Source organism: Odocoileus virginianus, chromosome 1 (assembly GCF_023699985.2).
Source record: "Odocoileus virginianus isolate 20LAN1187 ecotype Illinois chromosome 1, Ovbor_1.2, whole genome shotgun sequence".
NCBI lineage: Eukaryota > Metazoa > Chordata > Mammalia > Artiodactyla > Cervidae > Odocoileus > Odocoileus virginianus.
The window spans coordinates 87892828-87915148 of record NC_069674.1 but is presented as its reverse complement, the minus strand read 5'-3'; the positions used below and the strand labels follow the sequence as shown (position 1 = coordinate 87915148).

At 37.1% G+C, this 22321-nt stretch overlaps 1 protein-coding gene across 3 annotated transcripts in view; it reads right to left on the bottom strand.

Annotated features, from left to right (window-relative positions):
* CRPPA (CDP-L-ribitol pyrophosphorylase A) overlaps positions 1–22321 on the bottom strand; it is a 336123-nt gene that overhangs the window by 170565 nt on the left and 143237 nt on the right. For all 3 annotated transcript variants that reach the window (XM_070470646.1, XM_070470642.1, XM_070470639.1), the window contains exon 6: positions 10972–11069. In XM_070470646.1, the coding sequence (XP_070326747.1) occupies positions 10972–11069 (98 nt within the window). The remainder of the gene's footprint in view (positions 1–10971; positions 11070–22321) is intronic.

The following is a 22321-nucleotide window of genomic DNA, read 5'->3' as shown; positions in this document are numbered from 1 at the left end:
CATGCTTCATGCAGATAGTTAAACACTTCGCCAAACTCAATTATCCTGGGAAACATTAATAAGTATAAAATAATTAATTAAAAATATTACTTATCCTCTATTCAGAACCAAAAAGAAATCAATAAAATAAAATGAAATCAGTGACTAAGCTTTAAAATTCTATCTCAGTTTAAATAGCATAAAAAAATTAGTGAAGTGAGTGAAGTCGCTCAGTCGTGTCTGACTCTTTGTTACCCCATGGACTGTGGCCTACAGCGCTCCTCCGTCCATGGGATTTTCCAGGCAGGAGTACTGGAGTGGGTTGCCATTTCCTTCTCCAACAGATCTTCTCAACCCAGGGATCGAACCTGGGTCTCCCACATTGTAGGCAGATGCTTTACCATCTGAGCCAAAATTAGTGTATACATATTCATGAAAATCAACAGTTGAGGGTTGGAAACTATAATCTACATGCCAAAGAGCAATTTTCTTCAGCTTTTTATAAAAATTTTCTCTCCAAACATATTTACTATGTGTGTAAAATCAATTTCCTGATTATACGAGGAAACTTGATTTTTACAAATATATACCCAAAGTTAGACTAATGGCTATTCTCTCAACTTGTTTGTTTTCAACTTAGCATAACATAACTAGAACTTGTGTGCAATGACTTCATTACTAAGCAGACAAGGATTACCATTTTTACAAATTAACCATCTGGTTTCTTTAGGAAAAGTAATGTTTCAATATGTCCCTATGTTTCAAAAATATACACAGAGACAAAAGGTGAAGACATGTTAAGTACACAAAGAAAAAGTAGAGAAAGTGGCATTTAGGGATGATTATCCTAACTCTCTCATTAATAACCATATTCTAAAACTTTGACAATCCATATAATTATAAACTGCTAATTTTATTAAATAGAGCATGAACATAATTAATACCATCCCAAGCAACTAGGTGGTCCTGTAACTTTGGACCTTTCTACCTCTGGAAAACTGATCAGAAAATCTGGCTAATGTCCCAAACAAACTAAATGGATTTTGTTGGATGGCCTTCAGCTAATTTCTATAGTCTTGAACATATACCAAAACCACATACTCTAACTGAATTAACGGTGTTGGCATTGTTCAGAGTCAGAGGTCCAAGAAATGGTGTTCACAATGTTATTCCACTATTACACTGTACAGCGTTCAGCTTCAACAAAACGAAAAATCGCTATTTTAAACATTATTTAAAACTACGTTATGTGTTAAAATAAGCAAGAAATAACCTGTGAGGCTTCCCTGCTGGCTCAGACGGTAAAGGATCTGCCTTCAAGAGAGACCTGGAAGACCTGAATTTGATCCCTGGGTTGGGAAGATCCCCTGGAGATGTGCATGACGACCACCCCAGTGTTCTTGCCTGGAGAATCCCATGGACAGGGGAGCCTGGCCGGCTACAATCCACAGGGTCACAGAGTCGAACATGACTGAGTGACAACACTTTTCACTTTCAGCCCTATTTTTGAACAGGTCTTAAAACGCTAAGATAACTGAGTTTGTTCTATTTCTTTAATTTCTGCTTTTCTTCTTACTTCATTTGCTATTTTGGATGTTTGTTTGGCTACTATGTAATACATGAATTCAGTTAGATCTATAAAAAAAGGCACAGATCCATACACTGGACAAAACCTTGAAGGCATTAGGAAAAATAAACTAAGTACCCCAGCCTCAATAAAACCAAAGCATGCCTTTCACCCAGGAAAACAAATGATTTTCAGTTACATCCTGTTTGTCATTTGTGGTTACATTAAACAATAATTAAATTATATGCTCCAGGAAACAGGTAGGGGTGGATAAGCAAAACACAAAAAACCCCTATGGTCCTTGTTTGTTCAGATTATAGATCAGCATTCTTAGGGAGTTGCTTTTCTTTTTATTATAGCAACAAAAATTGAGTTGAAGACACTTGTGATTTTAGGGGTACTGTGATGTATAAAAACATTAAATGCTTCCTTTTTCTATAGAATTTTACTTTAAAGGAGCAACAGTCAACAATCTAGTTAAACTGGATCATAGCATTTTCAGCTGAAGTCTTCCACCACTTCATTTCGCTTTTAGCACAAAATATAAGCAATGGTAGGGGTCACACATAGCAGTGGAGTTGGTAGCAGTCACAGTAATCTAACAAAACCTACAAGACCGCATTTAGACCCAGCCTAGTCTCCTGCCCTCACCGCCCACCAGCCCACCTCCATTCCAGTCAAACAAGTCTTATTTCAGAGCCCCCGAACAGAACTCTTTGAGGGTTTTCACACATTGTCCCTTCTGTATTTCTCTTTAAATAGCTAACTCCTGCTTATCACAGTCTGCGTGTTAGTCGCTCAGTCATGTCTGACTCTTTGAGACTCCGTCTCCAGGGGATCGTCCCAATCCAGATCTCCCAGGTCTCTCTTAAAGGCAGATTCTAAACTTATCATCTGAGCCACCAGGGAAGCCCCATTACCAGTCTAGCCTTAAACGAATGCCGCATCTGCCAAGAGACTCTCATTTACTGCTCCCTACTCGCAATTTAAATCACTGTCCAGGGCTCCTTTACATAAGGACAGTTTAGTTTTTCCTTAGCATAGTTATCACAATTTGTAACTAAACATTGTTTGTGTATTTGTTTACTGTTTTATCCCCAACTGTACAGTATGCCCCCTGAGAACAGAGAACTATACTTGCTTAGTTCAACTGCCTAAATCCAGTGCCTAATCTCTTTTTTTCATTTTTTTTATTTTTAATTGGAGGATAATTGCTTTACAAGGCTGTGTTAGTTTCTGCTGCACAACAGCATCAGGCAGCTATGAGTACACATATATCACCACTTTCTTGAGCCTCCTTCCCACCCCAGCCCTGGCCCCAGTAATTAAATCTTGATAGGCATTTAATATTTGGTAAAGACATTCATCAACTAAGGAACTAATGAAAGACTAACTTTCCTACTTATAAATTCCTTACTATTCTCAGCACGGTATATAGCATGAAATATTTTTCAACAAGAGTTGGGAAGAGAAGTCTCTTCCATTACTGTATACTGCCCTGATGTACCTTCTGGAGATCTGTCTCTGAAGTAGCCTGGTTCTGTGGAATACTTCAGTCTCCTTAAAGAAATCACGCCTGATAATGAAGACTTGAAATTTAGCTTAGAGTGAAATGTGCACATGAATGGAGGGTGGAAGAAGGGTTCTCTATTCAGCTAATTCTCTATTTCACCTTTTAGCTACCTCTTCCACGTGTTTGGCATGTATCATTACATTTGAGTTGAGATATTCAATACACTGAAGTATGTCTCACAGTCTAGCATGGATAATTATAATAAGCACACTCAATCTCTTCCTTTAGTTTCATGAGGAAATTTTCTTTCTTTTCATGCCAATAAAACAACCTTCCCATTGTGTACTGAGCAGCTCCACACCTACACGTATCTGCCCTACAGATGCCTGGGTTTCAGTAGTGTGACTTCACCCTTTTTATATGCTCTTTTCAAAATCAGACAAAAGTTCTGGAGGTAAAAATATTAGAATATGTGGCATTTTGCATCTGTAAGTTATGGGCTGAAAATGCTACAAGGTAAATGTGCCCTTATAAAGGGAGAGAAAAATGATAGAAAACTGCTAATTACTTTCCCAAGGAGACTTCTTTCTGACCTTAGGTCAAACTTTAAAATTCTTTAAAATTCTTTTCTTTCATCTTTCCCTAGAAAAATATTCAGTAGTAGAAATCACAATGAATCAAGCAGCACCTATAGTCAATGAGTTACATAATCTTAGGACAAAGTATTAAGCCATAGATCTCCCTATTTTTATTTGTAAAATGAGAAGGAAGGTCATAGGTTTATTTTAAAGTATTAAGGTACATATTATTCTCTCTGGAACATGGAGGGCACTCAATAATTGTTACTAGTGCGACTGTTTATAACAGAAAACATTCTGATACAGTCCTTGTGTGGTTTAATAGTTTTTAGGCAAATTTAGGAGCCAGGGCAGATTGAGCAGAAAGGAATGACATTTCCTCTCAAGGTCAACCAAGATTGCCTGAGTCAGTTAACAAGACACGTGAACTTCCACTTTACAAGCTATACCTTCATTAGGCTCATTTCTTCTAAAATTCAGTCTATACTCAGTATGTTTCATCAGATTATACAACAGGTTATAGGGCTATACTATGGACTGATCATCATAAAAATATGAACAAATTAGTCTTTAATTTTTTTCTTGGTTGGTATCTGAAAATTTGTTAGGCTAGCTTACACTGGACAGACATTTAATTCAGGAGATTATACTCATTCCTTGGTGAGAGGATGTCCTCAGGCTGTTAGTTTGGGCTAGTTAGTGCTCCTTGTCTGGCATTGATTCCAAAACTATTCAGCATTTCCTGATCAACTCTGCAATTTTTATACAGAATTTCTGGTAGACTGAAGTACTAAGGACTGGATTCATATATTAATAGATTGTACCTACACTTATTTGACTAGGGAATTATAGTTGAGATGGCTAATGGTCTAAATGAGGAAATTTTGGATACAATAAAGCAAATTTCCAATGTTCAGAGGAAACACAGGTCTATATACAGTCTGCCTCACAGACCACAGATAAGGAGGATGGCAATACTAGTGGGCATTTTCTTTTTTGCAACTTAGTAAGAGATTTATTTTGAGATAATAAGTTTGTGATAATCAGTCTCTAATACACAACCCACAATGATATCCACACTTCCCAATATGCACAATCTTGTATGATTCCCTCCTCTAGAGTGTGGACTGGACATACGGACTTGCTTCAAACCAACAGAATACGAAAGATGCAATGGAGTGTCACTTCTAAGACTAGATTTCAAAACCACTGTGCCTTCAATCCTGAGTGCCGTGTGGTGAGGCAGCCCTGTGGAGAAGCCTAAATGCAAGTGACTGAGACCCACTAATAACCAGGTAGGTGTGAGGGCAAGATCTGCTTCCACATCAAGTCTTCAGATTCAACTGCAGAGGACAGTCTACAGAGGTCAGACAGCTTGACTGAAATCAGATGAAAGACCTTGAGTCAAAGGAAGCTGGCTAAACTGTGCCTAGATTTCTGACCCAGAGAAACTGTGAGAGAGTAAATGTTTATTAATTAAGGTCACTACACTTTGGGGTAACTTGTTATGCAGCAAACATGATACAATATGTAAGACAATGTTCAGCTTAGTAATAAGAAGTCATGATCATTTTTATATATTCATTTATTGATCTATTCAACGTTCTACAGATGTCCATCTTTGATCAAGCCTGCATCATGATTTGGGAAGACCTCACGTGGGGCTGCAGAGCCTCCAAAGAATAAAAGAGAAGGATCCATAAACCAGAATTCAGAGAAAAACGAGCAGGAAAAGCTTCCTGGGGAAAATGCCATCATGGGGGAAGGCCAGGAGGCAGAAAGTACTATCGCATTTGAGAAACTACAGAAAGGAAAGCTGGCCTGAAGAGGGCACGGTTATTGAGTGCAGGGCTCTTCCGCCAGGGTACCAGTTAAGATAGCCTTGGTGTTACTTGAGTCCAAGTTCACCTCCGTGTACCTGTGCTGCCCCTTCATAGCAATGTTAACGAGACCATTTAAACATCCCCTCTATGTCCCGGTTCTTTCTTCTGGAAAATAAGGATAACAGTACACATTTCAAAAGGTTGTTAAGGGCATTTGCTATGGCACCTAACACAAAATAAGTGCTGAAAATTGCTGGCTGTTATTATTGCTGTTTTTGTTATTTTTATTAGTAGCACTAGTAAGATGTGAGAGATCTTATGAGACTTACCAAGGAATTTTCATATTACTTTAGAAGCAATGGAAAACCAAGAAACAGATTTGACTGGGGGATGATATCATAAGATAAACAGTTTATAATCATCATTCAAACAGCCCCATAAAGAATAAATCTGAGAAGAATAACACTGAAGGCTGGTGGGGAGTTAACAGATTGTTAACAATAATCTGGACAAGAGTCATGGTGCATACAGCAGTGGCAGTGGTAATCAAGAGCAAAGGAACATAGAAGGATAATGAGAGGTAGGATTCAAATGCTTTGGAACTTGATTTGCTTCAGGAGTGAGATAGAGAATGAGTCATACTTACACAAGGTTTAGGTAACTAAGTAAATGATACACAGTTTCAGAAACTGATACCCTCAGCAGATGGAGAAGGACTGGCTGGAAAAAGAATCTGTGAATGTGAAATATCATCGATATTTAAAGGACTCTGACTGAATATACAGATCTGACATTCAGGAAAGTGATTAAGCTCATAGCTAGAGAATATTTTGTGTCCCTAGCAAATAAAAGATACATGAAGCCATCAACTTTTTTCCTAAAGAAATACACTTATCTATGTACAAAAATCTAAAAATCATCAATAGAATCTCGAATCCTGCAAAAGAAACTTGGAAGAAGAAACCAAAAATGAAAAAGGTTGATAAGAAAGACAAGATGTTACAGAATCCACTGGATAAAGATTCCTTCTAGGACAAAGAACAGTATGATACAAGAGACTCAAGGGGTACAATAGATAAGGTAAGAGTCAATAAAGGTCTTATGGATTTCCCATAGAACTGCGACTGAGGACCTCACTGAGAGCAGTTCCCATGGAAGGTTGGCATAGAAGCCAGGATGTGATGATTGGGGAACGAGAAGATAAATGATCCTAAAATCATGCAAGATTATTACAGGGTAACCTTGCATTTATAACCATTTCTTTGTTTTTGTTTTAATGGAAGAAACATGTATCAATGGGGAAGGGAAAAGAGAAGAGCAAAATCAAAGTTCAGGAGAGGAAATGGTTTTAATGAGAAGATGGCTACAGAAGCAAGGTTCTTGAAAGATCTGGCACTTAGAAGGTAAGAATGTTCTCATATTTGAGTACGTAATTACACTCTGAAGCTAGAGGCAAGATCATATCTAAGAGCGGAGGTACTAATGGTTGGATTAGACCAGTGATTCTCAACTGGAGGATGACTGAGGGTTGCCCCTCTCCAGGCAACCTTTAGTCATGTCTGGGAACATTCTGTTTGCTACAATCAAGGGGTGTAATGCTGTCATCTCGTGGGTAGAAGACAAGTATGCTGCTAAACTGTACAAGGTATAGGAAAGTTCCTCACAATATATAGTCCAAAATGCCGATAGTGCTGACATTAAGAAACCTGGGTTAGACATTTAAGGAGAGAGGAAGAAGTTTAAAATATCCACTGAGGAGAACAGGGAGCTGATGATGGAACCACGGTACACTTACTTTACAATATTCAGTGCTCACTGCAGAATGAAAACCATAATTTTTAAATGACAATAATCTGCACTGCTGCGTAATTTTCTCCAGCAATATTAAGATGCAATATATGCTCAGAGGAGTGAAAAGTTAAATTGACAACATGAACAAGGTTTTACAAAACAGGTCTTAATAGAAGGACAAGAGAATCAGAGATACTGATAAAAGAGCCATGATCCACTAAAGTAAAGAAATGATGAAACAAAAGGTAGCTGAAGGAGAGCAGACAGCAGCTTTGAGCTTCCTATGAAAGTTTAATATGTGCATTGAGAGTAATGGAGCAAAAGTAAAGACAGATAAAACACTGCAGCCAGAAGTTAAGAAACAGCCTTAGTATTTGCTTTTCAGCACAGCTAGGAAGATGGCAACTCATATCCATGTGAGACCCAACAGGTAGACAGATGAAGAGCACTGAAAATAACAGACACTGGAAATGAGGATGATAGGACCTGAGAAGCTAGGGTGACGGGAAAAAAAAAATCACACGGCGCCAGTTATACACTATTGTGTGTGTACCTAATTTCATGTCATATCTTTATTTAAACAATGATTCAAAAAGATACATGGACCCCAATGTTCACTGCAGCACTATATAGAATAGCCAGGACAGGAGAGAAACCTAAATGTCCACCGAAGGAAGAATGGATAAAAAAGATGTGGTACATACAGAAAACAGAATATTACTCAGCCATAAATAATAAAATAATACCATTTGCAATGATATGGATGGGCCTAGAGATTGTTACACTGAGTGAAGTAAGTCAGATACATAAAGATAAGCATCATATGACATCACTCATATGTGGAATCTAAAAGGAAAAGTGCTACAAATGATCTTAACAAAACAGAAATGAGTTACAGATGTAGCAAACAAACACAAGGTTACCAGCGGGGGAAGTGGGGTACAGATAAATTGGGAGATTGGAATTGACTATACATACTACTATTAAAAAAAAAAAATTGCTAAGTCGTGTCCGACTCTTGCGATCCCATGAACTGTAGCCTGCCAGGCTCCTCTGTCCATGGGATTCTCCAGGCAAGAATACTGGAGTGGGTTGCTATTTCCTTCTCCAGGGGAACTTCCTGACCCAGGAATTGAGCCCAGGTCTCTCCCATATTGCAGGCAGATGCTTTACTGACTGAGCTACACAGGAAGCCCCACCATAAATAAAACAGATAACCAATGAGGACCTACTGGATAGCATAGGGAACTCTACTCAATAATCTGTAATGACTTATATGAGAAAAGAATCTTAAAAAGAATGGACATACATACATGTATAACTGATCCACTTTGCTGTCCAGCAGAAACACAACATTGTAAATCAACCATACACCAATAAAAATTAAAACAACAAAACGACAAGCGATGAATAAACAGACAAAACGACAAGAGATGAATAAACAGAAACTTGTAAGAACAGAGCTGGGAGACCAGAAGGGGGAGCTCTCACAACCTGCTACTACAGTTTGTTCTACAAGCACAAACACTCATCCTTCCTGGAGAAGACTCAGCAAATGGAAAACCACGGGCTGTCTGTTCACTCTAGCCCTCCCAACTTCCTTTTCCCTTCTATAAAATTGTTCTTCCCTTGCTATGGGGGTACTTGCATGTGGCTTGTCATGGTTGCAGACCACAAATTTCACTTCTGTGTTTACCCCAAAGAAACCTATCTTTGCTGAAGAAAGATATGGCAGTCTCTTTTAGGTCAATAATTACCAACCATATACAGGAAAAGCAGGAACAAAAAGAGACTACCACAACAGTTTTTAACAAAAAGGACTCTTTGTAGTATCTAACACTGAGAAGATCAAGGGATAAGTCACATAGGATCCAACAGTTGGGTGCTCAACAAGAGTGTTGAACCCATTTTTAGCACCCACCTTTCTAAACCAAGGGTTGATAGCCAAAGTTCCAGTCACAGTCTTTCAGGGTCCATCCTGCTGGTTTTTGCATTGACTGGGTAAAGTATGAACAAAAGTATCTAAGAGTAGAGGACATTTTCAGCAAAATGTTGCCAGTGTCCAAACTCTTGCCTCAGAAGGTCTGACAATGGGACGTTATCTACACTTAAATATCCCCCAGGACACAGCAATGAAATTAGGGCACAGAACCTAGAAACCGATTCTCAGCAGTGAATTCAAGACACAAAACAAAGAACAAGGTGCTAAAATTTCTAGCAACAGAAGTAGAATACCTAGAGTCTACAGATAGAAGTAATATGGAAAAGAAGAATGTAGTATATAACCTTCAAACTCAAGAGAAAGCTGAGATAGCTGCCAGTTTTTTTCAGCTTTAGATTGTTGCTCCAAATGCCACCAGTAGAATTTACCACTGATTGCCATCAAAACCACCGAGGGGAGCTTGTTAAAAACTGACATTCTAGAACTTATCCCAGATGATTCACTCAATGTTTACACATTTCAGGAATCTATGTATTTAGCAGTCCATGGATTTAATACAGGATTGAAATTTGGAAACTAGTAGTATTTACTACTTGGACACATAGTCAATGAACATGAAATTGGGCAAACTCTGGGATATAGTGAGGGACAGGGAGCCCTGGCATGCTGTAGTCCATAAAGTCTCAAAGAGTCGAACAGGACTTGATGACTCAACAAAAACAAGGATTTACTACTTAATACTGTCACACCATCTCAACTCATCATTGTTAAGTCTATTTTAGTTCCTATTCATTGAAAACTTATGATATGGCAGATGCTTTTCTAAGTGCATTAAAATACAATTTTAAAGTTCAACTGCCCCAACAACTTTACAATGAAGATATCATTAACATTTTCACTTTAAGGTAAGAAAATTAGGCAATACAACAGATATCTGAGCACCAGCAGCCTGATATCAGAGTCTGTTCTCTTTACAGTTATCATGATAAAACTATCCTAATAAAATAAACTTGTTCCTTTTACTTTCAACTAGAATTATGTATGTTGTTAAAAAGTCATCATATATTGACCATAAACCTGGGCAGTTACACAATTTAACGAAAACAAGAAAATTGTTGAAAACTAAATACAATCAGTTTGGCAAGCAAAACATATCAAAATGCAAGACCATAAAAATAATGGATGTCCTTAGGGGTAAAAGTAGTACATAATTCCTATACACCTCCTCACACCCACTACTACTTCCGCATTTCCTTAACTCTAATATTAAATATGAGGTTAACTTGGACATTGACCAGTTCAGAAAAAGGTGGCAGAAAGAAATAAACATTCACCTCTCCAGTACCATAATTACCCTGTCTTTTGCAAATCTGTCTCTTTTTTTTCTCTCAATCTATTTTCTTCATGTTTTCAGTGAATTTTAGTTAAGTATATAGAATGCACTAGACACTGTGGCTCTCAGGACAAGTGTCAGGCTCACAGGGGCCCGAGTGTACCAGGGCTGGGGGGTTTTCTAAAGAAGTTACACTGACTCTAAATTTTAAAGGAGAAATAGAACTGAGAGGATGAAGTTAGGGAGGAAGACCAGAAGAGAGCAGATGAAAGGAATGGACTGTATGTCAAGTCAAAAGTGTAGGAAAAACAAATAATTTTGTTAAAGTGAAATAAGAAAATCAGCTTGAAAGCATTTTCATGCCTTCTAAAAGAAGCCATCTTTGTACAATTAAAGTATGTGGCAACCTAATATCATTTATCAAACTAGATCTTTGAATACTTACATTTAATTCAGTTTTTAGCATTTCTTCAAGACAACGACCTACATGTTCTTCATCTTCTTTTGTGTCCATAATTATACAAACTTGTTGTGAAATTCTTTCTGAAATACAAAAGAGATGAAATTTTAGGCTTCAAATAGATCAGGAAACAAAGCCCTAGTACACTGAAGCCTATCCCAGCTATTCATAACAACTAAGAGGGAGCTGCAGGCTCTGGGCCAAGTGCAGTGACCTGAACTACAGAGAGACATTCTTGACTCACTGACCAACCAAGCCAGTAAATCTATGCATTTAACATTTTGTGGGTGGATAACTGGGACATCATGTAAGCAACAGAAATAAGAGATCTTCAGAAACATCTGAAGAGAGTAACTGGAAGTGACAGTTATTTTGCTCAAGACGTCAATCCTTCTGCATTTACAAGGAATCCCCAAGGGGATCTGATAGAACCCCTTCTCTCAAGCAGATCCTCTCTTTCAGTTCAGTGATACTACCAACCATCTCATCCTCTGTCGTCCACTTCTCTTCCTGCCCTCAATCTTTCCCAGCATCAGGGTATTTTCAAATGAGTCAGCTATTTGCATGAGGTAGCCAAAGTATTGGAATTTCAGCTTCAACATCAGTCCTTCCAATGAACACCCAGGACTGATCTCCTTTAGGATGGACTGGTTGGATCTCCTTGCAGTCCAAGGGATTCTCAAGAGTCTCCTCCTCCACAGATCAAAAGCATCAATTCTTCAGTGCTCAGCTTTCTTTATAGTCCAATTCTCACATCTGTACATAAATACTAGAAAACCATAGCCTTGACCAGATGGACCTTTGTTGGCAAAGTAATGTCTCTGCTTTTTAATATGCTGTCTAAGTTGATCATAACATTCCTTCCAAGGAGTAAGCGTCTTTTAATTTCATGGCTGCAGTCACCATCTCCAGTGATTCTGGAGCCCCAAAAAATAAAGTCTGACACTGTTTCCACTGTCTCCCCATCTATTTGCCATGAAGTGATGGGACAAGATGCCAGCATCTTAGTTTCCTGAATGTTGAGCTTTAAGCCAACTTTTTCACTCTCCTCCTTCATCAAGAGGCTTTTAGTTCCTCTTCACTTTCTGCCATAAGGGTGGTGTCATCTGCATATCTGAGGTTATTGATATTTCTCCTGGCAATATTGATTCCAGCTTGTACTTCATCCAGCCCAGAGTTTCTCATGATGTATTCTGCATATAGTTAAATAAGCAAGGTGACAATATACAGCCTTGACGTACTCCTTTTCCTATCTGGAACCACTCTGTTGTTCCATGTCCAGTTCTAACTGTTGCTTCCTGACCTGCATACAGGTTTCTCAAGAGGTAGGTCAGGTGGTCTGGTATTCCCACCTCTTTAAGAACTTTCCACAGTTTATTGTGATCCACACAGTCAAAGTCTTTGGCATAGTCAATGAAGCAGAAGCAGATGTTTTTCTGGAACTCTCTTGCTTTTTCAGTGATCCAAAAGATGTTGGCAATTTGATCTCTGGTTCCTCTGCCTTTTCTAACACCAGCTTGAATATCTGGAAGTTCACGGTTCACATATTGCTGAAGCCTGGCTTGGAGAATTTTGAGTATTACTTTACTAGCGTGTAAGATGAGTGCAATTCTGCGGTAGTTTGAGCATTCCTGGGGATTGCCTTTCTTAAGGATTGGAATGAAAACTGACCTTTTCCAGTCCTGTTCCCACTGCTGAGTTTTCCAAATCTGCTGACATATTGAGTGCAGCACTTTCACAGCATCATCTTCTAGGATTTGAAAGAGCTCAACTGGAATCCCATCACCTCTACTAGCTTTGTTTGTAGAGATGCTTCCTAAAGATCCTCTCTTTAGGCCATCAGATATCTCCTGCATACAGTTCACTGTGCCATCTGGTACCTTGATGACACACAGCATTTTCCTTGCCATTCCTTTAGGTTCAGTCAATTCAATTAAAGTCCTGCCTGTTAAACTATTATCACAAGTTAAAATAGCCAAAAATAATTACTCTCCAAATTTAGAAGGCTTGAAATGATATAATTTTAAATCATAAGCTGTATGACATAGAGATAGTCACCTTGGTAAACCCTGGATACACTCTCACAAAATATGCACAGTCCTCCTTTATAGCAGATATAATATACAAGAAAAGGCTATATTACTACCAATTTAAGAAAATATTTCATGGTATTATGTCAAGGACTTTTTAAAAAAGCCTAATTTTAAACAGGAGTCCCAAATCAAAGTAGGTTTAACACTTGACCCAGCTGCTTCTTACACTGGTAACTCCATATAACAGGCTTTCTATAAATACTGTTCTAGCAATAGTTAATGATTCATCCAAACAAAGCTGAGAATGACAAACCATTTAAAATAATGTCACCAGTTAATGGTATTCCTGTAACTATCCACTTCCCACTTATCAAGAGTATTATATGTTCCAACAGTCATACCCTATATTCACATCAATTCTCATGATGATCATGCAAACAGTATTATTGTGAATCTATGCAACAGATTAAGGAAACTTTACTTCAGAGAAACAAAGCAACTTGCCCAAAATCACAGGGTTATGATTAGAAAAAAAAGAATCCAAATCCAAAGAAATTAAGCACACAAATACACAGCTATTCTACAGCACTAAAATGAAAAGAAAGAGTTATCTGATATTAACTGAACATCAAGGATTTTGCTATGAAAGTTCCTAATGTTTCACAGTCATTATCCCATTTAATGGCTCAAAATAAATATGCATTATTAGCTAAGTATTATAATTCCTGTTTTTACTCATCACAAGGTACTTAAACCCAGGTCTTTCCAAAGGTTGTGTTTTTTCTATCATGCTGTCTACCTTATAATAATTACTGTAAAATAATGTGAAATATTCTTTTACATTCACTCTTTTACATCCTACAAATTCAACAAAACTAATACAGGCACAGTAATTTAAATAGATTGTGAGGATACTTCTATACTGAAAATGGACCTGCTATAATTATAATATCTTAAAATCATTTCATCCTTTTAGGACTGTGTTCAACCATCAGTAAGGCTCCTAACAAGTTGAAAATGTCTATACTTTTAAGTTACATGAGCCAAGACATGGAAGCAACCTAAACATCCATCAACAGAGGAGTGGATAAAGAAGATGTGGTACATATATACAATGGAATATTACTCAACCATTAAAAAGAATGAAATGAAGTCATTTGCAGCAATGGTGAATAGACCTATGGATTGTCATAATGAGTGAAGAAAGTCAGACAGAAGAGGAGAAATATTGTTGGACATCCCTTATATGTGGTATCTAAAAAAAAAAATGACACAAATAAACTTATTTACAAAACAGAAACAGACTCACAGATTTACAGAACAAATTTACAATTGCTGGGGGTATGGAGGGAAGGGATAGTTAGGGAGTCTGGGATGGACACATATACACGGCTATATTTAAAATGGATCGCCAACAAGGACTCACTGTATGGCACATGGAACTGTGTTCAATGTAATGCGGCAGCCTGGAAGAGAGTAGAGTTTGGGGGAGAACTGGATACCTGTGTATGTGTGGCTGAGTTCCTTCACTGTTCACTTGAATCACAACATTGTTAGTCAGCTGTATCCCAACGCAAAATGAAAATTTTTAAATACAGGAGCCTAATTAAATATAATTAATAACACAAATGAACGGTCCAGATAGTAAGTACTACGGAACATCACTGTGATTAGAAAGATACACTGGTTGACAATATTAGATAATTCTTTACACTAACATGAGCTAGGAGTTCACTCTTGAAAGGTGAGTAAGCTTTGCTTAGTGGAAGCAAGGGGCTTTGAAAGCTATGAAGGGAAACAAGATTTTTTTTAAAAACTTAATGTTTGGGGGGGTAGAAAGAGTATAAGCATGAAGTTACTGTGATAAGATACAAGATTTTGATAAGATACAACAAGCACTCAAAAAAACATGGAATGATTCAGCAATGAACGCTGTGAAGCCAGAATGTAACGGTTGCATGCTGTCCTGAACACTTGAGTGTCCTGAAAACTTCCGATCAGAAGGTTATAGTTATTGCTTGTAACTATAATATAAGCAATAGCTTTTGAAAACCAAGTTAATTCAAATATGTGTTATATTCTCTCAAATATTTGGAGACATACTTGGACTTTATAACATCCTAGTAAACGTCCGCTTACACTTCCAAATGTTTCTCTCACATACCAAAAAATTATAATAAAAAATGTAATGTGTAAGCATCAAGTAATTCACTGCATATACAATGAATATGATGGCACCACAATAATTCTTACTAATTTATAAAATAATGCATAAACAATACTTAAAAAAAAAAACACAACATATGCAGATATCCCTTCTTTGTTGCATCATATATCCTTTACCAAATTCCAAGCTCTATCAAGTGTAAATCAACAATAAATTAAAATTGACATTATCTCCCTTCAAAAATGAAGTACAGTTAGCCCTTGAACATGGATTTTATCTGCAAAGGATCCACTTATACACAGTTTTTCAGTAGAAAATAGCACATTCTTAGCACAGTGCTGTATACTCCACAGTTGGTTGAACCCACAGACAAGGAGGACCATGTAAACCACATGTGGGTTTTCAGTTTTGTGGAGGGTCAGTGCCTCTAGTACCCATGCTGTCCAAAGATCAGCTGTATAAATAAAATGGAGTAATTCAAAATCTATGATATTAATTTTATGCCATGTGTCAGCTGTTCTAAAAAGAAAGCTTTATGGTTGGGGGGAGGGAATCTTTGCAATAAATTTGCTCAAAATCACCTGCTTTTTAGACAAAAATGACACCTTTAAAATATCAAGGTTTTCAATTACTAATATGATATATTTCTCTATTTATTAATACCTTCCTAAATTTTTCTCAAAGCTTTATAATCTCCAGTACAGAGTCCTTTAGTAATTTTTGCTAAATATCTAAGCAACTTTGTTGATGCTATTGCAAATAATCTTTTACTATATTTTCTCTTTGTTGATACACAAAAATATATTAAGATTTTTATAGTTTTTGCATTCAGTAACTGTGCTAAATTCACTTATAAATTCTAAGAGTTTACAACTTATTTCCAATTTTTTATATATAAAAACATGTCAATTGTGAACAAAATTTTATCTTTTTTTCTAACTCATAATGTTTTAATCTGATAATGCAATCTTGGGAATATTGTTCCTATGTTTATGATAAAAATTAGCCTGTAATTCTTTTCTTCTAAGGTCCTTGTCAGATTTTTACTCAATATTTACACTGCCTTCATAGGCTGAATTGGAATATTGTTCTCTCTTTTTCTATTTTCTGGAAAAATGTGTTCAGTTCAGTTGCTCAGTCATGTCCAACTCTTTGCAACCCCATAGACTGCAGCATGCCAGGCTTCCCTGTTCATCACCAACTCCCGGAGTCCACCCAAGCTCATGTCCATTGAGTCGGTGATGCCATCAAACCATCTCATCCTGTCATCCCTTTCTCCTCCTGCCTTCAATTTTTCCCAGCAACAGGTCTTTTCAAATGAGTCAGTTCTTCGCATCAGGTGGCCAAAGTATTGGAGTCTCAGCTGCAACATCAGTCCTTCCAATGAATATTCAGGACTGATTTCATTTAGGATGGACTGGTTGGATCTCCTTGCAGTCCAAGGGACTCTCAAGAGTCTTCTCCAGTGCCACAGTTCAAAAGCATCAATTCTTCGGCACTCAGCTTTCTTTATAATCCAACTCTCACATCCATACATGACTACTAGAAAAACCACAGCCTTGACTAGACGGAACTTTATTGGCAAAGTAATGTCTGCTTTTTAATATGCTGTCTAGGTTGGTCATAACTTTCTTCCAAGGAGTGTCTTTTAATTTCATGGCTACAGTCACCATGAAATTGATGTTATTTGACATAAATTGACATTATTTCTTCTTTTTAATGGTTTTGTAAAATTCACTGGTAAAAGCCAACTGCTTTTGTAGTAGTATTTTCAGTTAGATTCATATATTAAATGGATAGACTACTCTTCCTAGTTGTATTTGCTTATGAATGTGTTCATTTGACCTAAATCTAAATCATTTAGCATAAAGCTGTAGACTGAATGTTTGTGTTCCCTCCAAAACTCATATTGAAGCTTTAACCCCCAATGTGATAGTATTAGGAGGCAGGGTCTGTGGGAGGTCAATAGGTTTAGATAAAATCATGAGAGTAAAGTCCCCATGGTGAGATTAGTGCCCTCATGAAAAGAGAAAAAGACACCAGATTTTCCTCTCTCATCCATGTAAGGATTCTGCAAGCCTGGATGAGAGCCCTTATCTGGAAAATATAACTCCTAGCACCTTGATCTTGGACTCCCCAGCTTCCAGAACTGTGAAAAATACTGTTGTTTAAGCCAACCAGACTACCGTATTTCATTATAGGGCTTTCCCTGGTGACTCAGACGGTAAAGAATCTGCCTGCAATGCAGAAAACCCAAGTTCGATTCCAGGGTCCAAAAGATCCCTTGAAGAAGGGAACAGCTATTCACTCCAGTAATCTTGCCTGGAGAATTCCATGGACAGAGAAGCCTGGGAGGCCACAGTCCACAGGGTCACAAAGAGTCGAACATGCCTGAGGAGCTAACACTTTCACCTTAAGATAACCAACAAAGTTATTTACAACATCTCATTGCAATGTCTATGAGTTGCGCTAATGCTCTCTTTTCATTTCTGATGATAATCACTTGAGCCTTCAATATTTTTCATGTTGAGTTTTGCCAAGGTTTTAGCAACTTTATTAACACTTTCAAAAGAAAGTTTTATTGAGTCTATCTTAGGCTTATTTTCTAACTCTTGAATCCTTACTATTTTCTTCAATATCTTCTTCATTCCACTATCTTTGGTTTTAATTCACTGTTCTAATTTCTTACAAAAGATGCTTAAATAGTAGGCTCTCTACTTTTCCTTTCTTCTAATACAGTCAAACTTTGAACAACATGGGTTTAAACTGTGAGAATCCACTTACAGATGGAGTCTTTTTCCATATATACATTCCACAGTACTACACAACTGTGTCTAGTTAAATCTGCAGAGGCAGAACCTCAGACACAGGTTAACTGTAAAGTTATCCATAAATTTTACACTGGGTGGAAGGTGAGGTTCCAGCACCTGTGTTGTTCAAGGATCAAAACTTAAGGCTCTAAATTTTCCTCTAATAACAGCATAATTTATACATTAAACTTTGTGACATTTTTCAGTTTAAGTTATTTCATTTTCCTTTTTCTCACTGTATATACATTTCTAATTTCCACTGTAATTTCTCATTTGACTCATGGGTTATTAATTTTTATTGTTTTTATTAGTCTGCTATTGTGCAATGAGTGGTCAAAAATTTAGCAGCTTAAAACACCAACTAATTAATTCACAGTTCCATAAGGGAAACAAGAAAGGGAGAGAAAGAACAAAAAGAGCATGAGCATGCCCAAGGGGGCTCACACATAGAGAAACGACAAAGCAAATGGGGCAAGATATAAAAAATCAGTGAAATGGTGATCTGTGTAAAACCAGATGGAAGTTATATGTACTATTCTTACACCTTTTAAGGGATTCCCTGGTATCTCAACTGGTAAAGAAGCCACCTGCAATGCAGGAGACCCAGGTTCAACCCCTGGGTCAGGAAGATCCCCTGGAGAAGGGACAGGCTACCCACTCCAGTATTCTTGGGCTTCCCTGACGGCTCAGCTGGTAAAGAATCCGTCTGCAATGCGGGAGTCCTGGGACTTGATCCCTGCATTGGGAAGATTCCCTGGAGAAGGGAACAGCTACCCACTCCAGTATTCCAGCCTGGAGAATTCCTTGGGGTTGCAAAGAGTCGGACACAACTGAATGACTTTCACTCAGTCTTCATAAAAGACAGATGGAAGTTATATGTACTATTCTTACATCTTTTAAGTTTATATCTTTTAGACCTGAGTAAAAAACAAATGGAAGTTTTATGTACCATTCTTACATCTTTTAAGTTCGAAAGTATATTAAAATAAATATTCAAATTCACAAAACAAACAACACAGAATTAAAAATAAATTTATATACACATATATACACATAGTCAGAGACTTTAAAATTCATCTAAAATTTTAATTATGTGAGGTGATGGATCTGTTACCTAACCTTACTGTGGTAATCATTTCACAATACATACAATCAACAAATATGATTGCATTTGATGTACAACTTAAAAATGTTTTATGTCAATTATATCTTAATAAGTTCTCCTCTCTGTTCATTAAAGATCAACTGAGCAAAACATAAATAAGGACCTAGATTCAAGGCAATGTAAAATAATAATGAACAAAGTGAATCTTTTATCATGTGGTTTATGTACTGTCTGCTGATCTCAGTAATGCTCACTTACATTCTACACAGAGGTCTATGCCAGTTGGCCACTTTCTTACAGTGTCTACTGTCCATATCAATATCCTTTACCAGCAACAATGATTCATTTTCTGCCTGACTGTGGTCATTTGAAGTCTAAACCAGGTTCAACTGGTTCTCAACCATGGTTGCACGTAAGAATCAACTCTCAGTATCCTTTTTGCTTTGCCTTTATATTTTTAAAATACATATGTGTATAACTCAACCAACAAGGTTCTTACCTCTATTTTCTGAAGCTCCAAAAGTGATTCTGATGCTCAGCCAGGATCAAAGTCTCAGCTTACTCACTGCACTAATTTGCTGTATTGTAAGATTTATAAAGATTTCTGTATCTTTAAAAATACACAAATTACCTACTATAGTTATTCAATTCCCCCAAAATGGTATAAGTCTTTTTGAGTATAATCATTTCGGGGTACTTTTTCAGTTTTCTATCATGTGCATATTGTGGTAATTGGAGAATGACAAGTTTAGTGAGAAAAAAAATGTGCTGGGTTACTCATCTTCCTTTGATATTTGGGGTGTGAAACTTTTAAAGAAGCCCAAATCCACCCAACTCCTACACTGATCTGCATGACTCACTAAGGTTTACAATGTAGCCATTTCTTGCTCAATACATAAAGGCAATACCATAAGGATAAAATGACATGTTTATATTTCAATTACAGGTATGAGGCACTTCTTGGGTGTCCGATATTGGTTAAATTACTGAGGCAAATGCAGTTTTTCAAAATTTTACACAAATTTTGTATCTGAAAGATTCTAAAAATAATATAGTCATATTTTGACAGCATTTTACAAGTATGTAATCAGAAAAGGGACTAACAATTTCTATGTAAAGCATTTTTTCTATTAATATAAGGGGTCTGTTCTGTGCTTAGTCGCTTCAGTTGTGTCTGACTCTTTGTGACCCCGTGGACTGCAGCCTACCAGGTTCCTCTGGCCATGGGACTCTCCGGGCAGGAATACTCGAGTGGGTTGCCATGCCCTCCTCCAGGGGATCTTTCTGACCCAGGGATTGAACTCGAGTCTCCTGCGTCTCCTGCATTGCAAGTGGATTCTTAACCACTGGGCCATCAGGGAAGCCCAATATAAGGAGTTTATAAGTATCTAAAAAGAGACATGGGAATAATAAAAGATCCTACAGGAGGATTAATGAAGATTGTATGAGTTAACATAATGCAAAGTTATGCAAAATGCTCTGTACAAGTACATCCCAATAAATATTTATAGGATAAACACTTTTATGGTCATATATATTCAGTAAGGTATAAATTAAGACTCTTTTTATCTTATCAAAATATGGCCCACCTCTAATTCCACACAGTGTCTTGTGGTCTTCCCCTTTCAGAGTTTGATAAACAATCCCTATCAGCGTTGCCCCACTTTTTTTTCCAAGTTTCAAAGTTTCACCAAATATGCAGTAGTTCTGTGTGGTAATGGAATACATATCTTTTCTTTTTTTGGCCCACACCAGGTAGCATGCAGATTCTTAGTTTCCTGATCAAAGATCAAACCCAGGGACCCAGGAATGAGAGCAGAGAGTCCTAACCAGTGGATCACCAAGGAAGTCCTGGAATACACATCTTAAGTAACAAATAGTACCCTGTTTTCACCACTGAGATCTTCCAAAGCTAAAATAGATACCTTCTAATTCTAATTATTCATGTCTTAATTTGTCCGCTAGACCTAGGCTAACCCATCTAGTGTTTGTGCCGAGTGGCTCAGTCATGTCCAACTCTTTACAACCCCATGGACTGCAGCTCGCCAGGCTTCTCTGCATGTGGAATTTCTCAAGCAAGAATACTGGAGTGGGTTGCATTTCCTATTCTAGGGGACCTTCCCTAATCAGGGATTGAACCCATCTCTCCTGCATCTCCTGCATTGGCAGATGGATTCTTCACCACTGTGCCACCTGGGACGCCCCAAGTTAAAGCATCTTATATGATTTCTATTAATGATTCCATAAACACACACTTGACAACCTTAACTGAAAATGTTGATGTACTTAAGATCTTTATCAACAAAAGACGTCTGCTATGACAGACTTGTGCCATGCAGATGGAAGGCTAAAATGAGACAGAATGTAGCTACAGGAACAGAACTCAAATAAACTGGACCTCCTCAAATCCACATTTATTCTAGTATTCCTCAACTCAGGAAAAGGGGAGAAAAATGCACATATTTTAAATTCACTTTTTTCAGGAAGTACAAAACACTTTCTCAACATAATATGATTAATCCTTATTATTTCTCAATGCAAACAAAGTATTTAACAACTTCCTTGAGGTTAATGATGAAATCAAAAGAAAAACAGAAGCCTTTAGAATTCTTAATCTACTGTTCTAATTATTAATAAAGCACTTCTTAGAAGTTTTTAGAGGTTAAAAACAATAGCACTGGGGGAAAAAACCATAAAATCATTTGACTTCCCAGAATCATAAAAACACTCACACAAGAATCTATTCTTTGTTCTCTCCCCTCAAACGACCTAAGGATAAATTGGAAAACCACTGAAATTAAATCATACCTGACCAATCAACTTAATGGCTAATATTATTCTGTTTCAATCTTCATACTAACATTTTTTTATAAACAACTTTTTAAAAATCTTTCTAAAAGAAACCTGTGTCACATGAGGAAATATTTTGATATCTAAACCAGTAGGGTACATCCCCCTAAAAAATAATTTTAAATATGTACTCGAATTTATACTGAATAATTTGATTTATATATCACATTTGGTGTCACACAGCTCTCAAAGGGACTTCACATAAAAAACTGGAACATAACTTGGAAATCAATAGGTTAGTATAAAAGCTGTAAGCATTAATTAACAAACAACATTTTCAGTTTGTGTGGAATCTTCCTCCCCATGCATGACAACTTCTAAATGGCCAAAGTATACATATGATTGCCAATAATTAATAATGATGAAAAAA